This window comes from Chlorocebus sabaeus, chromosome 11, assembly GCF_047675955.1.
Source record: "Chlorocebus sabaeus isolate Y175 chromosome 11, mChlSab1.0.hap1, whole genome shotgun sequence".
Lineage (NCBI taxonomy): Eukaryota > Metazoa > Chordata > Mammalia > Primates > Cercopithecidae > Chlorocebus > Chlorocebus sabaeus.
The window spans coordinates 86878118-86896605 of NC_132914.1; the positions used below are offsets into that span (position 1 = coordinate 86878118).

At 36.2% G+C, this 18488-nt stretch overlaps 1 protein-coding gene and 1 long non-coding RNA gene across 4 annotated transcripts in view; one reads left to right on the plus strand and one right to left on the minus strand.

Annotated features, from left to right (window-relative positions):
• Nucleotides 1-16554, plus strand: part of LOC119623854 (uncharacterized) — a 73850-nt gene extending 57296 nt beyond the window's left edge. Inside the window, exon 6 of the long non-coding RNA XR_012094551.1 lies at nt 16493-16554. This is a non-coding gene — a long non-coding RNA (uncharacterized lncRNA). The remainder of the gene's footprint in view (nt 1-16492) is intronic.
• Nucleotides 11253-18488, minus strand: part of ATP2B1 (ATPase plasma membrane Ca2+ transporting 1) — a 118267-nt gene continuing 111031 nt past the window's right edge. For 2 of the 3 annotated variants that reach the window (XM_037996722.2, XM_073020991.1), the window contains one exon: nt 11253-14491. In XM_037996722.2, the coding sequence (XP_037852650.1) occupies nt 14180-14491 (312 nt within the window). In that variant the 3' untranslated portion in view covers nt 11253-14179. The remainder of the gene's footprint in view (nt 14492-18488) is intronic. The other variant, XM_073020990.1, reaches the window with a different exon arrangement.

The following is an 18488-nucleotide window of genomic DNA, read 5'->3' on the forward strand; positions in this document are numbered from 1 at the left end:
TCACAGCAAAAGGCCCTCTCAACCCCACCTCCTTGGTGACATTAAAGGGAGATAATTAAAACAGAATGGGCTCCTGCAAATGTGTTGCATTATCTCCTGGTTGACTCAGCAATTCCACAGGAGGCTGAAAGTTTAATGAAGAGCAGTAAGAAAGACATCTGCAAATTTGACAATAACCAAGAAGTTTGCAAAAAGAAGTATGCAGAAATGAAAGTTCATTTTCTCATGTCATAAATTACTTTATGGTATCCTTGCTTCACCACTCTTTTTTTTTTATTTTTATTTTTTAACTAACTCACTTAAATATTTACATGTAGAATCAGACCTGGCAGCAAATTCAAAGACATCTGTTAAGGACAGCAAAAGTTGCTTCTGTATCAGAGGCTTTGAGACTCCAGGTCTCAATTAACCTTTCTAAATAGGAACTGACAGCCTCGAATGGAAATCAGAGTGGGTGAGGGGAGGGAAGACTAAAATGTTTTTGAAGAATGTTTGATTACAAAGTAAACAGTCTGAATAGAAAATATTAAATCAGATGCTGCCTCCACATTCCATAAAACTGTATATACAGTAAAATGTACTGTACAGTTAAAAGACACGGATAAAAGAAATCATAAAACAATTTGAGTTTTGTGATGATCCAAACTTCATGGAATTAGTTGTGTTGGCATAAGACAGTTTTTTTTTTTTTTCTGTTAGATCCTGACATGAAGTTTGTACAGATGGCATTGAAGGCGTAACTTTAGAGATATTTATCTTTAAGCTTTCTTTTCCTTTCTGTCATCAAATCGACCCATGAGTACAGATTTACTAGGTATATTATTTATTTCAGGTATATTATTTCATTTGCTAACCAAAATGTTATCACTATTATTTTGCACAAAATAGCACACTACTTTATTCATTTTCAGGATTTATTTTGCTTTAGATGAAAGCAAAAGGGAAGTTAACTTAGTAAATTTACAGCATAATCAAGATTGTAAGGGGAAAGGTTTAAATGCTAGAAAACAACATGTCAAAAGCACCCATTTATAAGAGAATGTTTCATTGTCAGTTTCCAAAACTCTTAGTATCAAACACAGCTACTCTCTGCATTTAAATGACATTTACATATCTAAAAGCAATACAATCCCTTATCTCCAAGAATCTGGTTAATCAGATAAGACTTTCTCATTATCTTGTGTTAGAGATTTTTACTATATTTTAAACAGCTGTAATTCAATAAATCTGAAAGAGTAGGGAATTCAGCTCTACTGCTTACCTTACGAGTTTGTAGATGATGAAGAAATATCATTATCTCTCCTGCTTCATCGTACCAGCTGTTTTCAGTCTGAACTGTCACCATTTCTCCCATATGGCAAAACCTCATCCATCTCTGTTCTTGCCCATGGACTTTGTTAGATATTCTTTATCCCTGGGTCCCCATGCTTGTTGAAGTTAACCCTCCAACATACCCTGTTTGGCATCATTATTGCACTTAGTGTGGTATTATAATTGTTCCTGTATCAGTCTCAGATATCGGGGATTCTTCTTCATCTTGGCTTCCCTTCTGCCTAGCATAGTCCCTGCATAGGGGAGACGTGCAATGGTTTCTGAAACAGAATCCAAAGCATCACTTTGAGTTATTAGTGTAACAAGGCTGCTTGTTACTACAACACTGCCTTGCCATTGTCACTCAGCTTGGGTCTTCCGCACTTGCCCCTTGGGTCTATTGTCATTTGATGCGCTTCCTATTTAGCCTACATCATCTCCCTCTCTGATGAAATGGCTTCTCCATTTATGTCCTTCTCTCCACTTATGGGAAGAATGGCTTGGGCCACTGCTTATTATGTTTCATTTTATAGCCCTTTTGGAAAGGAGGCGGACTTTCCACACAGTTGCTGAGGACGTTAATCACACAGCATTTTCACTCTCACTTCTTTCTTTCTCAGGGACAGCCTCATTGTGAACCAAGATCCTTTGCTCTCTTCCTCTTAGCCAGCCTGGTCAGAGATTGATGGCCCATGTCTCATACCTTCATATATGCAAACTTTTTTAAAAAAGTGTTTCTTGTCCCACCTTGCAATTTAAATTGCAGTGGGCCATTCCTAAATCCATCAGCTGAATGGTATGTATCTGAAAGCCCAGCTGTCTACAGTTCCAATGGTATTCACACACAGAATGCAAGCTTCCAAATATATACAACAAAATTTTAAGTCTGTGTGATATGCTTAATGGTAATTTTCTTTGTCATTATATACTTGCCAACTTAATAGTGAGCATAGATTATTATTATAATCTGAAATAAAAACCAGATATTTATATTTGGGAATGTTTCATAACAAATATAACACAAAATCTTCCATATAAAGTGGTTTACAATTCAATGCTGAAAGCAGTGTTACAAAAGAGAATGTGTAAAAAGCTAAGATGTTTTTAAAGTAAAGCTATTAGCTATAATTCCTTTTGGGTCTACTTTAAAATGAATTCAATTAGTCTCATGGTAAGTCTCAAAAGAGCTTTATCTTATTTTATTTTATTTTTGAGACAGAGTCTCACTCTTTTGCCCAGGCTGGAGTACAGTGGTGTGGTCTTGACTCACTGCAACCTTTGCCTCTCAGATTCAAGCGCTTCTCCTGCCTCAGCCTCCCGAGTAGCTGGGATTACAGGCACACACCACCATACCCAACTAATTTTTGTATTTTTAGTAGAGGCGGGGTTTTCCATGTTGATCAGGCTGATTTTGAACTCCTGACCTCAGGTGATCTGCCTGCTTCAGCCTCCCAAAGTGTTGGGATTACAGGTCTGAGCCACTGCACCTGGCCTCAAAAGAGCTTTACATTTTTATACATACTAATAATGACTTAATTAGTATAGATCCAATTGTGAATTACCCATGTTATCTGCTTTTCAACTTATTTGGACTGTTTCCCTTTCCAGAAACCAGAGAGGGGAAGAAAAAAAGCACAAAAACAAAATAATTTGTTCATTTGTTATTTGCATTAAGTAATTTTGGAGAAGACTGAAATTATCTATAAAAGTGAATCTATTATTTGTGGGTTTTCCAGTTCCACAGGCAATTGAGAGCCACTGCGAAGTCTTTTCCTGATAGACCAAACCAAATTTACGACTTCCAGAAATCTCCAGATCCAAGGGTCAAGGGTTGTGTGGCTTTCAATAGACAAGATCTGCCCAGGTTCTTCAGTTTTGAGAAAAGGAAAACCAGTAACACAAAATTCAATACTTTTCACATGGTCTCTTTAAATCAATTTGCTACAAACATTGTGGCAAAACTAAGCTTATTAAGCTAAAAAGTTTCTCGAAATTGTCAGAAAGTGCTAAAAATCTACTTTTAGAAAGCCATGACATATGACAAAGACATATGTATTTTGTGGAGGGGAGAGTTGTTGGAAGGTTTGTTTACTCTAAAGAGAATTTATACTAATTTTCATTATTTAAAAATAAAGGTAAAAAATAAAAGTTCTAAATACCTAATATAAAGACAACATTCTACATCTAGATTCAGCCCTAACTTTATTTTTAACTAGGATCTTGGGCAAGTCATAATTTCTCAGAAATCTTAACTCACTCATCTATACCAGGAAAGGCAAGATAAGTCTTAACTCATTCATCTACACCAGGAAAAGTATGACTCTCTGGTCCAAAGTGCTGGTTCCTTATGGCTCTAACATTTTACAAGAGGTTACAGTTTCCACATAAATGCCTATGGGGTCAGGCAGGTACAATATGAGTGAAGATGACCAGAGTGACAAGAATTTCTCTTTAAAGTAAATCCTTATAAATGTTTCCTTATTTCACACTTGATAGCAAAAAAAAATTTCACTTTCCTTTCCTCTTAGTTCTACCATTACAGAAACAATAATAAATGGCCACGAATACTGATAAATGACAGTGGCACAGAGACCAGAGGGAGTGCTGGGGACAGTGGCAAACTGGAGGGTAGGAAAAGCACTAGGTTATTGTTATCATATGGGAATGAAGGCCTAATGCTGCCAGATGCCCAAAAATGTGGACGTTTTTGGTGAAATCCAATTTTCAATGTAGGCAAACAATGAAAAACATAAAAGAAAACAAACAAACAAAAAAACAACCTTGTGAGTCATTACCATTTCTGGTCAAGCCAAGCACATCTATGGATTAGATAGAGCTCACATGCTACCAGTTTACAATACCTGATTTACTTCGCCCCCCTCATTGTACTAGGGCCAGCACATATTAAATAATTTGCTGGTAATACTTCATCAAAGTTCTTTTTTTTTTTTTTTTGAGACATTCTCTCACTCTGCTGCCCAGGCTGGAGTGCAGTGGCATGATCTTGGCTCACTGCAACCTCTGCCTCGCAGGTTCAAACGATTCTCCTGCCTCAGCCTCCCGAGTGGCTGGCATTACAGGCATGTACCATCATGCCTGGCTAATTTTTGTATTTTTAGTAGAGACGGGGTTTCACCATGTTATCCAGGCTGGTCTTGAACTCCTGACTTCAGGTGATCTGCCCGGTGTGACCAAAGCCATCTAGCCTATATTTATAGATACGGCTTCAAAATCAGGCAATATGCCTTTTTAAAGTTTATTTCTAATATATTGTACTTTTTGGCACAGTTGAAAGTAAACAGCATGTATCACTTGGCAGGAAAATGTCAGATTTTATGATGAATATTTAAAGTATTTATATTTAAGAGTATACATCTTTAAAATTAGATGTTTATATAAAATCACCTTGTGCCTGGGAAAAATTACTAGTTGATTTTTTTGTTGTTGTCTCTAAGAACAATTTCTAAGTCAAATTGGTCAAAAAATATTGGCTCCAGCCATCCAGTTAACCCCTAAAAGATTCCATGGCATACCCAACTGGCCTGTACCATATCCAATTATAGTTACAGTGCACAAACTGACTTATTAAGCCCCTATTCTGGGTCACTTGCTTTTGTATTTTACCTCAGTAAGTCATTATAACTCTACCCCTCTCTTGTAATAAAGAAGTTAAAGTTGCCTGTGACCACACAGCTAGTTAGTATCATCTGGCATTTGAATCCAAAATTGTTCAACAACCAAACTCATGACCATTTTGCTGAATCTGAAATGGTATACCAGAAATAACTTGGTCCAGTCACTCGTAAGTTTTAAAATCCTGGCCACGTGCAGTTTCTCACGCCTGTAATCCTAGCACTTTGTGAGGCCAAGGCAGACAGATCACCTGAGGTCAGGAGTTCAAGACTATCCTAGCCAACATGGTGAAACCCCATCTCTACTAAAACTACAAAAATTAGTCGGGCGTGGTGGCAGGCGCCTGTAATCCCAGCTACTTGGGAGGCTGAGGGAGGAGAATCGCTTGAACCCAAGAGGCGGAGGTTGCAGTGAGCCGAGATCGTGCCATTGTACTCCGCCTGAGGGACAAGAGCAAGACTTCGTCTCAAAAAAAAAAAAAAACAAAACGAAACTTTAAAATCTTATCAAACCAGTTCTTCGCAGAGATTTTCAGATATATATAGGCAGCTTGCAAGTCCCTCAGACCCCAAACTCCATTCCCATCTTCTCTTCCTTGCTCAACATCTCCAGTTTCTACAACTGTCCTTCAAGAACAGAACATCCTAGTGGGGTGCCCATATGTCCCAGTTTACTAGGGGTAGACTTGGTATGCAAGCCTGCCATCCCACTGTAATTAAGAGCTACCTGGGCCGGGCGTAGTGGCTCACACCTGTAATCCTAGCACTTTGGGAGGCTGAGGTGGGCAGATTGTGTGAGCTCAGGAATTCAAGACCAGCCTGGACAACATGGTGGAACATTTTGAAAAATGAGATAAAGACGTTTTCATCCTGGCATAAGTAAACTTCCACCAAGAATTCAGGTTTTTAATAACAGTAAACAAAAACAAAAGCACCAAAAAATTAAGCTTGGCTGGGCATAGCAGCACACTTGTAATCCCAGACTTCAGGAGGCTGAGATGAGAGGATTGTTTGAGGCCAGGAGTTTGAGAACAGCCTAGGCAACATAGTGAGACTCCCTCTCTACAAAAAGTAAAAAAAAAAAAGTTGGCTGGGTGTGGTGGCATGCCCCTATAGTCCTAGCTACTCAGGAGGCTGAGGCAGGAGGAACACCTGAGCTCAGAAGTTCGAGGCTGCAGTGAGCTAGGACTGTAACCTGTCTAAAAACAACAACAAAAACAAGTTTAATATACTCACCTATATACTTTCTCTTTTATGCTCATTAACTTATTGCATTTCATTATTGTGGTTCTCAGTGCTTCCCTCTGTTTTACTCAGTAGTTCCCCAAGTGTGGCTGCATATTAGAATCATTTGGGAATTTTTTAAGTGTCAGTGCTCACTCAGGCCACACCCTAGACTACAATGCTTGAGCTGGGAGCCTGGCACCAGTATGTTTTAAAGTTCTCCCAAGTGACGCCAATGTACAGCAAAGTTTGGGAAGTACTGATCTATCCTATGGTTTATTATGGGAATAAAGATATGACTGGGAACAAAAAGAGCAATTAAACTTGGTAATGGTCTCAAACCATCAGAGCAGCTCTAGTGTTCAGCTAAATGATAAATAATAAAAAAACTGTATGACTGGATCACTAGCACCCTCATTTATTTACCACCCAGAGGAAAGCAAGCTGCTTCTTTTTACAAGGGAAAATTGACTAAAAACAGAAAAAAATGGAAATGGATGCAAACACTATTATTCTAATGAGATGAATCTCCAGGGTAACCTTTATAATGCCTGGGTATTTATGACCCAGTCGGGACTTAAGGGTCTTTTTCAACTCTGAAATTTTTTATTTAAGCCAAATTTCTTAGAGGAGGTAGGAACAGTTCTTCACAGGTTTCAGTTGCTCAGTCAATAGGCTTACCTTGTACTGTGCTTTATAATTGTTAAAAGTGCTTTCACATTTTCAAGTTCATCTCAACTTCTAAAGCTGGGCAGAAATTGCAATACTCATTCTCCTGTTGAGGAAACTGAGGGTTCAAGATATTAAAAGTTGGTTTAAGAGTTGGAACCATTTAGAACTCAGTTCTGGTGAACTGCTAGGACAAAATACTGCCTCTTCCCACACCTCAGAGATTCACTCTTTGAGCCTTAACACCCTCTCCCAGAGAAGTGATTTTTCTCGGGAAAAAAAAAGCACTTTCTTTTACACGTCTGTTGTGTTGAGGAAGGAGAGGCAGGTGGTGCAAGCACTGTGAAGAGATACAAGTACAAAAGGGGCCTCGAGGAATTTACAGGACCAGGGAGAACACATGAGCACATAATGTACTCATAGCAATGGAAAAAGAGAGGCAAGTGACAACTATGTGAGGTTAGAGTTGTTAAGGAGCAAAGGAAGAGCCATTCATAGCTTCTTGGAGGTATTTGCTTGAGTTGGCCATCTCGCTCCTGCTGTGACTGATCTAGATGGCTTTGCTTTCTTTAGGTTATGTTACCTTGGTACCTAAACCTGAGCCACCTTCAACTTCATACCTGTTCTCAGCTTTAGTGTATCTGTCTTGTTGGTGACCGAAATGTATACTCATGTCCTGGTTTTCCTCACTGATGCTCAAACTAGCCTTTGTCTCTTATTCTTTTCAGGAACATTCCTCATTGCATTTATTCCAAACCTTCATATGTCCCTCAAGGCCAGGATTCTGGACTCTAGAACGAACCTTTTCCATTCTGTCAACCAAACCTATCGTTTTCCCACATTTGAGGAGGCATCTGCCTTGTCATTTTGTTTCTGACTTTAGGTCCCAAAGAGCAGGATGTTACATCTATCTATATTAAACTATTGTTTTAGTCATCTCATCACTTATCAGTTTGACTCCTGATTTTGTCATCTAGTTTATTCTCAACCCTTCCCAGCTTAATGCTGCCCAAGACAGTGATGAGCTTTCCTTCTACTTCCTTATTGAAACAACTGTTTCACAGAAAATCTGAAAGACATGAACAAGACAGATCTGCTAACAATGCTTTGAAACTACTGCCAGACTTATAGTTAATCCAATCATTCTGCCAATTAAGGGGTCACCTAATTAAATGTTCTTTCATTCTACACATAAGTAGCTAACAAATCCAAAAGTAGATGATGCCTTGAAATGCCATCAACTAGGTTTCCTGTTTTGCTACAAATATTTCCTCTATGCTTTCAAGTACTTTCTTTTCTGTTCTCTTTAATTTTGCTGTTACTATCCTAGTCTATTCCCTCTGTACCCTAGGCCTGTACAACTCAAATGTTTTAACTGTTCTGTTTACATCCCTACCCTCAGTCTCATCAATCACCAATCCATCCGACACACCCAAAACCTTCCCAAATCACCACTTTGCCCACCTCCGCTCCAGGAAAATGTTTTAAGATACCTTTTCTTAACAAAGATATCTTTAAGATTATAAACATCAGCACCTAATTTTTACAGACCAAGGGGAACCATTTATAAAGCAAACAATATAAAATGGTATCAAGACAGTAGTTTAAAAATGGCTACAACTTTCTTATTTTAAAAACGGATCATTTAAAATCCCATGTGCAACAGGGCTCAATATTACAGCATTAAGAATTTTCATTGGCCGGGTGTGATGGCTCATGCCTGTAATCCCAGCATTTTGGGAGGCCGAGGTGGGCGGAGAGGTCAGGAGATAGAGACCATCCTTGGCCAACATGGTGAAACCCTGTCTCTACTAAAATACAAAAAATTAGCTGGGCATGGTGGTGCACACCTGTAGTCCCAGCTACTTGGGAAACTGAGGTAGGGGAATTGCTTGAACCCAGGAGGAGGAGATTGCAGTGAGCTATTATGCCACTGCACTCTAGCCTGGCGGTGGAGTGAGACTCCATCTCAAAAAAAAAAAAAAAAAAGGAAAATATTGTTTAAAGACAAAATAATTCTTCACAAAATAAAAAGTTAATTGAAAGTAAAACACCCTATTCTTTAGTCTCACAAGTTTCAAAACCAAAAAATGCAGAGATGCAGAGTGTCTCACTAATGTTATATTTATTTTCATTCCAAACTAGGAAACAAAGCAACAGGTTAAATTATTGGGATATCTTGGGATATCTCAAAGACTTTGAATAAACATACCCATCTTAAAAGCACTAAATAATGAAATTCTCTATTCAAAATGTGCTATTAAAAGCACCATTCTACCGAGTTTATCTTTGACTCTTTGGCTAGAGGAGGTCTGATCATGAGGAAAGCTTGGATTATACATCTTAATAGACGATTTTGCCTCAATCTTTTGAGCTATTCTCCAGGAAGGCTGTGAAGATTCTTAAGATCCTCTCAGAAGCATTTGATACCAGAAAAGTGCAATAATGGAAACGCTTAAGAGTTAAGCAGAAAATTTTAACTGTTCAAAAATTTGGGCCCTGATTCAGGTTAACAAGATGCTAGTCCTGCAGTAAAGACCAGTGGCTACTGGTTTGGCCTCTTGAAATGGTCTGCCTCAAGTGTGAATCCCAGGTCTACTACCTAGCCATGTGACCTACAGCAAGTTACCTTAACTCTTTAAGCCTATTTCCCTGCTGCAAAATGGTAGAATGTTTACCAGGTTGCTTACATAATCCATGTAAAGTGCTTAGTATATACCAAGTACTCCATAAATAGTAATTTACCTTGTGACATGTCCCTTTCAATAATAGCTAACAAAACTATCAGTGCTTATAACTAATGATCTGAAAACGTATTTGGAAAAAATGAATCCTTAATCCTAGGGATTCCCTGCACTGAACCCAAACCCAGACTATGTTTTATTGATCTGGGAACTTGTTTTCCTAGGATGCAGTGTGGTTAAGCAAGTTGTGCCAGAGACTGATTCTGCATAAGCACACACGCACATTTTCTTAACTTTGATTCCCTACTTTGGAACAATTATTATGCTGTTCAACAATGATACCTTAAACTAACAGAATACAGATTTAACATGCTATTGAAATACTTTAGTAGGAAAAATGTTATCAACAGTTCTTAGATGTAAAGCATAAAAGCAAACTCAATGGCGAGTTTAAGGAGTAAAGCTATCAATTGGTTGAAAAAGAAACTATTTGCATAAAGCTAATTTCCTTTTTTTCTTTGAGACAGGGTCTCACTCTTGTCCAGGCTAGAGTGCAGTGGTGTGATCACAGCTCACTGCAGCCTCAAACTCTTGGGTTCAAGAGATCCTCTCACCTCAGCCACTCTGGTAGCTACGACTACCTGCAGGTACCACCACTAGATAATTTTTTATTTTTATTTTTGTTGGGAGGGGGATCTAGCTTTGTTGCTCAGGATGGTCTCAAATGATTGTCCAGCCTTGGCCTCCCCAAGTGCTAGGATTACAGGCATGAGCCACAGTGCCTAGTCTGGTTATTTCCTTTGTGACACATACTGATGAGAAAAGTACAGAAACACAACTACCAATTTTCTGACCACATGAAACAGTCTTTATGGTATAAAAACACTTATTCTAAAAGAAAGATTATTTTTCAGATTTTTAGTGAGGTGGTGTAATTATGCTATTAAGAGTATCTTTTATTTTGGTCTACAAATGAATGTTAACAGACTAATTAAAAAAGATAAAAGTTGATGGGGGTTTGAGTATAAGAGTCTTAGAGTACCACAGGTTAAAGAAAGAAGGCAGCTGCAATAAGACACAATCTTGAAGGCATGGGGAAGGAACAATGTCAACATGCAAAGGCTTAAACTCCCCTTTCTTTCTCAGCTAAATTTTACAAAGAGAACCTAATTCAAAATTCAAGTCTAATACATTATATAAACCCAATTTGACAAAATGGAAAATATCTTTCGTGTCACAAATATGGTACTTAAGTATACTTGATAATTTACTAATGACTTATACTAACTGAAAAATATGGTATTCATCATCATTTAAAGTTTACTCAGTATTTCAACAACGTTGCTAGTTTATATTAATAATTTATTATAAAAAACAACTAATGGTAATTTTATTAATTTCTCCCATAGAGTTCAGATAACTGGTATTGACAAGTATGGAAAATGAGATAAAAATAAGCTCTTAATAGCTAATGTGAAAAACTAATCTGTACTAAAACAAGCAGATTACATTCCCACAGACTGCAGAAATGATCTATTGTGCTATAAGGGTTGAAGACAGTGGGTAGGAGAGTAGGGACAATGTACCCACTCTCATATTAGAAGAGTGATTCACTGTAACACAACCATAACATTTCAAGTACATTATAGAATTTTCAATCAGATTTCTAAAATTTAAAGTAGAAAAAATTCCAAAATATTTTCCAATCAATATCCAAAAAGTTCAGTCCCCATTCAGAAACAGATAAACAGTATATTTATTAAATGAGTTAAGACAAATAAACTTTACAAATAGACAAATAATAAAAGGCTCAGTGGCTAAAATAGATGGTAAGCATCATTGAAAGAAATCAACACCATCACGGTATCTCAGTTGGCTTACACGTGTAAAAAGAAATTTTCAAAGAGCAATTTCACAGAAATGAAGCCAGTTTTTTTCTTATAAACAAATCACCAATTCTTGGTTCAAAACTGACATCTGTTATGAAAATTACCATATCACATATTTGTAAGATGACAAGGAGTAACTCATCTTCAAAGTGCAAGTAAGTCTATTTACAACCACAAAAAAGGCAATGATGAGGAGAAAAGGATTTTTAAAAAATATACAAAGATTAAAAACATTTGGGATGCAAAATTAAACAATTTTTTGGTTAGAGGATAAAAGAGAAAAAGTGATTGAATTACAGATTTCAACTATACATACTTTATAATGGGATCCAAGATCTTTAACAGCTTGCTTGCATTTTTTTCTACTTACATAATGCTCTGGAAATTTCTGGTAGAAATTACAGTGTCTCAAAGAGAGAAATACACACTAAGCATGTCTTGCTACTACTTCATGGATGTCATAAGACCCGTTTATGGATTAGAGTTGGTGTAGAAAGCCATTGCCTTGAGTTGAAAATGAATACTGTAAAAGCTCAATACAAATCCTCCAAAGCACATGCACTTCTAAATCTTTTGGTAATTACATTCATATTTAAGCATAACCAAAATAAAAAAGAAAACTGAAAACATTTCCCTTTTCTCTATTCCCTATGCCTTGTAGGCTTCTCCAGTTGATAGGGTCAATTTTTAGAGTTGAAAGGGTTCCTCGAGATAGTCCACCACCCTTATTTAGGGTAAATGATTTTCCCAAGATCATGCAGCACATTAATGGCAAAACCAAGACTAGAAACCAGGTCTTGACTCCTAGTCTAATATGCTTTCCAGCATATCATGCTACCTCTTTTTTACAGTATGATTCATTATAAATACCTGATGAATAAATGTACAATTACAAATGCTGACAGAGCCAATGTGTTTCTAAGACTTGCAGAGGATTACTGCAAAGATTTGATGGTGAGAAAAAGATTTCCCCCACCCACCAAAAATATCAAGCACCATCAACTAAATGTTTCTTTGCTGGGTCAGCACTCTCAGTTATAGTAGTAGTCCTCGTAAACTTTATGTCAGCCTGAGGATTGTGTATCTGGTGAAATCTGGGCCCTAACACATGCCAGTTTCTAAAGGGTAAAGACAGAGGCAAAAAAGGGAAGAAGGTAGACAAAGGAAAGAAAAAGAGAGCTAAAGAATCCAATTGGCTTAGAGGGGGGCATTCTAGCATATGGTTAATTATTGCATCTAAATATATCATTTTAGAACCTTTTCATGTAATCTCATTTTATCTAATCTGTTATTTGGCCACTTAAGAATTAAAATAAATGTATCAAAGACAATGGTGGTCATTATTATGTTTTTTACCTGTGAGACTATTTTAGACAAACCAAATTCAATGAAGAGTATGTCAAATGGCAAAATTGTGTTAATTTTCTTAATCTGATTCTATTAGATTACCAGCAAGGAATTAAAGCGGTACTTCATGGGGCTGTTACCATCTTGAAATTTATTCGAATTGTGGTCAAAGAGAACAGAATGATGCACTGTATATGTAGAATTGAGAAAAGAAGCTGAAATGTCTTTTAAAAAAACATTGCCATGAATTTATTTAATAAAAGGGCATATTTATTTATGTTTACAAACAAGTTTCAAAAACAAAAGGAAAACATGTATGCTTCTACTTATTAACCTTTTTCAAAATGCCAACAGCCCTCATGCTGTGTGAAGGTCTCTAAAGATTAGAAAAATCAATACAGTTCACTCACAGTTCACCAAGACATCACTGAACTAACATGTTTAGACAAAAACAAAAAGGACTAAGGTTCTCTTGTAGTTTGATAGTTTGATTTAATTTGATTTGCCTGAAATAACAAAAGCATTTCAAGCATCTTTCATTATGTAGTTGATGTCCTGCATTAAACAATCTACTAAATTCTGAACAAAAGGTTATTAGCAAGTTTTCAAAAATTTTAAAAATTAAACAGTTGCTTCAAAACCATTAAGTAGTAAATGTATTTAAGAAACTAATTAGGACAGATGTCATAACTTCATTTAGAACACCACTGCTCATGTTTTTTTGTTTTGTTTTGTTTTTTCATTTTTTTTAAACAAAGCATTAGTGTTATCTATTTGGCTATTAGTATTAGCAATTTATCTACAATATTTAACAAGGTAAATTGTAGGCAAAAATTTAGTACAGTTTCAATAGAAACACCCCTTTTTTTTTCCTGAAAATACAGCAGTATTTGAAGGACTAATTTTTCTCTGCATCAGTTATAAGGAAGCTTCCCATCTATGAACAGGAACAAAAAAAGTATCTACAAACCTTGTAAACAGATCTGTATCATTTATAAACATAAATAATCCAAATTATTAACAGCCAACAGCAGAAATTAAAGTATCAATTCAACGATCCAGGGCTCTTTGTCTTGCCCAGTTTTACTCCTCCCTCTCTCCCATCCAGGACTGAGATAAACTAAAGCTCTGCTAATACACTGTTCAGGACCATACTTGGGTTCTACTGATGATCCACGGGTCACTTACGCTGAGTTACTGTTTATCTGTCAGTTCATTTCTCCCACCCCCCAAAAAGCACCCTCAGTCTGGCAGAAAGCTTTGCTTTTTTTTTTTTAAAAAAATAAATCTACATTCGTACAAGTGTGTCTTCTGTTGAAGTCCAAAGACAAGAATACTAGCTTGTCCATCACAATATGTGAAAAGACCCAGTTTCGATTTGTTTCTTTACAATGCAGCTAGTGTGTTAACATTCAGCTTACAATCAGAGTGATGTTTCCAAACTATGTAGTGGGCTTCCTGGGGATGAAGAGGTAGCAGACTTGTTCATTTCTATTGTAAGGTGAATTCCACTGTCAACAGCATTGTTATTTTTGTTGGGAGAGGGTGGAGGACTGGAGTTACGTTTTGTAGGAGCATCATCTTCAGCATCAGTGTCATCAATAAGGGGGATATGAGGCTCTGAATCTTCTATCCTAAACTCAGGATGTGTCATAAAGTTGTGAATCGAACTTCTTGATTCCGGTTTTTCTAACCCTTCATATAAAGAACTACGAAATGCATTCACCACTCGAATCTGTAAATATCAGAAAACACAGAAAGATGTCAGTACACTATTAACAACTTGAAAATGGTTCATTTATGAGTCTGAATCCACAAACAGCTAGGTATGAGTGAATCATATTTGCATGTAATGCAGTGGAACTTGCAATACACTGTAAAAAAATGAATATTTTAGTAGGACACTACAGAACAACAAAACCACATACTCTAAGAATTAAGAGGTAAATAATTCAAGTAATATTAAGAAAATCTCATTGTCATTGGCTAAAAATTTAATAGCCATTTTATAGGATTTTTTCCCTAAAAGAACAAAATCAAACAGAAAACAAAACAAAAACTTAACCATACACAAGCTTAGCTGATTTTTTAAAAATTAAAAATAATGCATTTTGAAAACAACTCAAATAAGTTAAACAAATCAAGCACAAAGGGTTACTATTTATCATGCTAGGAATTAGGATGTCACCGACCATGAAAAAGCCAAGCAAATATAAGCTGAATGCCACAATGAACTCACATCTACCCCACTACTCCCTTAATTAAAAAGAAAAATAAGAACAAAACCCAAATAAATATCTATAAAATGCCATTAAACAGCTATAAATATTTGAGTATATGCCATTTGTCTATCATTTGTCTATAAAGTGTTAGTTTTTTCTCTGTAACAGATTAAAACAAATCAATTACTACAGTTATCTGGAAATAATAGATCAAAACCAAAAACAAATCCTCTGGGATTCTTCTGTGAAAAATTTCCCAAGAAGACACAAAGTGTTAAAAGGTTTCTAGTATTTTCACCCCTAAATAGATAGCTCAACAATTCATCTTCCTTCTCAGTCTGCTGTATAAATGAAAAAGGTTAATGGGCAATGAAACTTAAAAACATCAGTGCACACACTGACATTCAGTGCTATTAACTCAAGCGTCATTCAGATTTAGAAAAAAAAAGGACAAAATTCAAGTAGTTGAGCATTTACCACATATCAATTCAAATACAGTGTTTGCTTTTGCTTTGATTCTAATAAATCCTGTTTAGTAATAAAGACATCATTTACTCATTGTTAAGAGAAGTAACACTGACATTCTAGAAAAAAGATGCAGTCACCAAATTCATCTCATAAGATAGCAATAATGAATAAATCAATACATTTCTTCAAATGAACATGTGAATGCATTTAAAAAACGTGATGTAGAGTTTAGGGCCATGCACCCACATCTCACCTTCAAGTTGTCTTTCCTTATTTACCAAGCCCTATTTGTAAGCTGCTTTAGTCCATATTCACTTAGCCCTTTATATAGAGAGTACAGCATAGTCAACTGAGAAATACAAAAGCAAAATGTCTGGGTGTAAATTCTAGCTCTGCCACTTACTACCTGAGGAACCTCGGTCAAACAGGTTTCTTCAACTATAAAATGGGAAATAGCAATGGTACTTGCCTTATGGGGTTCGTTAGCACACTACAAACTAAAAACAGTGTTAGGTCACAAGTATCGAGGCCAGGGCTTCTCGAACTTTAATGTGCATATAAATTAGTTGGGGATCTTGTTAAAATGCAGATTCTGATTCAGCAGGGGCCTGAGGTCCTGCATTTCTAACAACCTCCAAAGTGATGCTGAAGCTGCTGGCCCATGATGCACACTTGGAGCAGCAAGCCATCTACTCTATAAAGTCTTGCAACTTTACCATCTTTCATAATTCTATTCTATTCGATTGCTTGTACTTTAGTTCCTTAATTTGATAGATGAATAGCAGCAAATATTTTTCAATTTCTTTTATTGCTCTTGTTCCCCTTCCCCTTTACTAAGATGTAAAGTGTTCTACATATGGAATGTAAACAATGCTTGCTAAATATAACGTTATAGTAATTCATTCACTGTTTTATTGTGAAGTCTTAAAATTTACATTTTATACATGTGAACATTCAGCAAGTATCCTGACTGTCCTAATAACAAACTGTAGAGCTTAAAATGCAAAAAGATAACTTCTTAAAAAAAAATCTGTTGGTATCAGCAGCCTGTAGGCACGGAGAAGAATACAAACCAGAGAATCAGCTAGCAAACTTGACGGGTGATGAGAACTGTTCAAGACAACCCTGAAGATGTTGCTTGTTTGATAAAGTTGCTGGTGCTGCAGATACTGAAGATAGAACAACAGTTAAGCTTTCTGTGTATGTGTGTTTCTTTGTAATCAGTCTGGGTATAAAAGTGAGCAGTGAAGAATCGGGGGAAATAAATCTACTTTTTAAACATGTTAAATTTGGAAAATATGTAGAGCTCAGAAGAAAGGTATAAACTTAAGTTAGAGATTTGAGTTAGTGAAGCTCTAAGGGGGCAGAGTGTAAAGGTGAGGGCAACAAGTGTATGTGCACACACAGTTACACACATACACCAGTGGCAGGCAAAATCAGATTAAATTCCTTCTTAGCAAAACTTCCAATTCTGCGAAGATTTTTCCTATCTGAAAGAATTTACTGAAACAATATTAGAGATTTTTTTTTTCTAACCACTTCATAAATAATAAAACTGAGCAACAGAGAGGATGGGTGGCTGACTTGTTAAGGAACTCCTAATTAGTGCTAAAGAGTCTTAAAACCTAGGTTTCTGGGCTCCCAATTCCAGGTTCCTTGGAAGTCAAGAGAAGACAAAAACATGCGAACATTTACTTATCACTTGAATAAAACATTCCATAAGATTAAGATTAATGCTTCCTTTGTCTGACACATCTATTTAAGCCACATGATTAGTTAGTTTCAGCACGTTACTAGGCCAGCTCAGCAATGCTCAAAAGCAATTCAATTTTCAAAGAACAGTTCTTGAGATACATACAATAAAGCTCAGATTAACCAGGAATCATCAAACCAGACTTGTTTTACTTTCTACTTATAAAGAACATAAGAAAGCACTCTTGATCTAAGGCACGGCACTGAGCTGGATTACACCTGCTCTGATCTTTATTACTCTCTATATGTAAAATTCTCACAGTACAATAACTGTGAGGAAAATAATTTTGTGCACAATATTTTAGGTAGGAAGGAAACTATATTAATACAATAATTCGATTTAAGCAGAAATATAAGTAAACTTAAATACAGGCTTTTGTAAATCAAAGCCTATTTATTTTATCCAGTTTTAAAATTCAATTCCTATTTATTATCTATTTAAACCTACTCTGTGGAGCATACTTACACCCCTCGAAATTATCAGAATTAAGAAAAATTCAGTAATTCTTATGTCAAAAATATTCTGTAAAAGTAAATTATTCAACGGAGAAAAAAACTCCCAAAAATACTGCATAAGCATATATGGTAAACAAAAAAACTGAAGTGATTATCACAATCCTGAAGTAATTTTAAGAAACTGAAAATGATTATCAAGGTAAACAATATATGAAATAATAACAAATCAATATCATGTACCTACAAAACCAATTTTTGTAAATACCATCCTAACTTTTGATAGCAGAAAATAACATTGTTTACTGCCCAAAATATTGTACAGAAGAGAGAGCTCTAAAATACTAATCATAAGCCAATAAATCTTACCTTCTACAACAAATTGCCCACTTCTGAAATTTGTTTTCACTATTACTTTTCTATGTGCACTAACTGCAATGGCACAGTAAAAGATACTCTGCAACTAGAAACAAAATTCTAGATTTTGTTTTCCAAAGTTGGATACTTGCATATTAAACTATCTCAAAAGGAGACCTACCTGTGTAATGTCTTTATCTATCTGGAACAGGGGTTGGTAAACTTTTTCTGTGAAGTGCCAGACAGTAAAATATTTTAGGTTTTGTGAGTCATACAGTCTGTCACAATTATACAACTCTGCCCTTATAGTGAAAAATCTGCCACAGGTAATACTTAAATGAATGGGCAATGTTGCATTCCAATAACAACTTATCTCCAAAAGTAGGCACCAGGCTAGATTTGGCCCATAAGCTGTAGTTTCCTCCTCCTCCATCTAGAAAACCAAATTTTCTCTCAATTTCTCATTTCCAGGAATGTGTA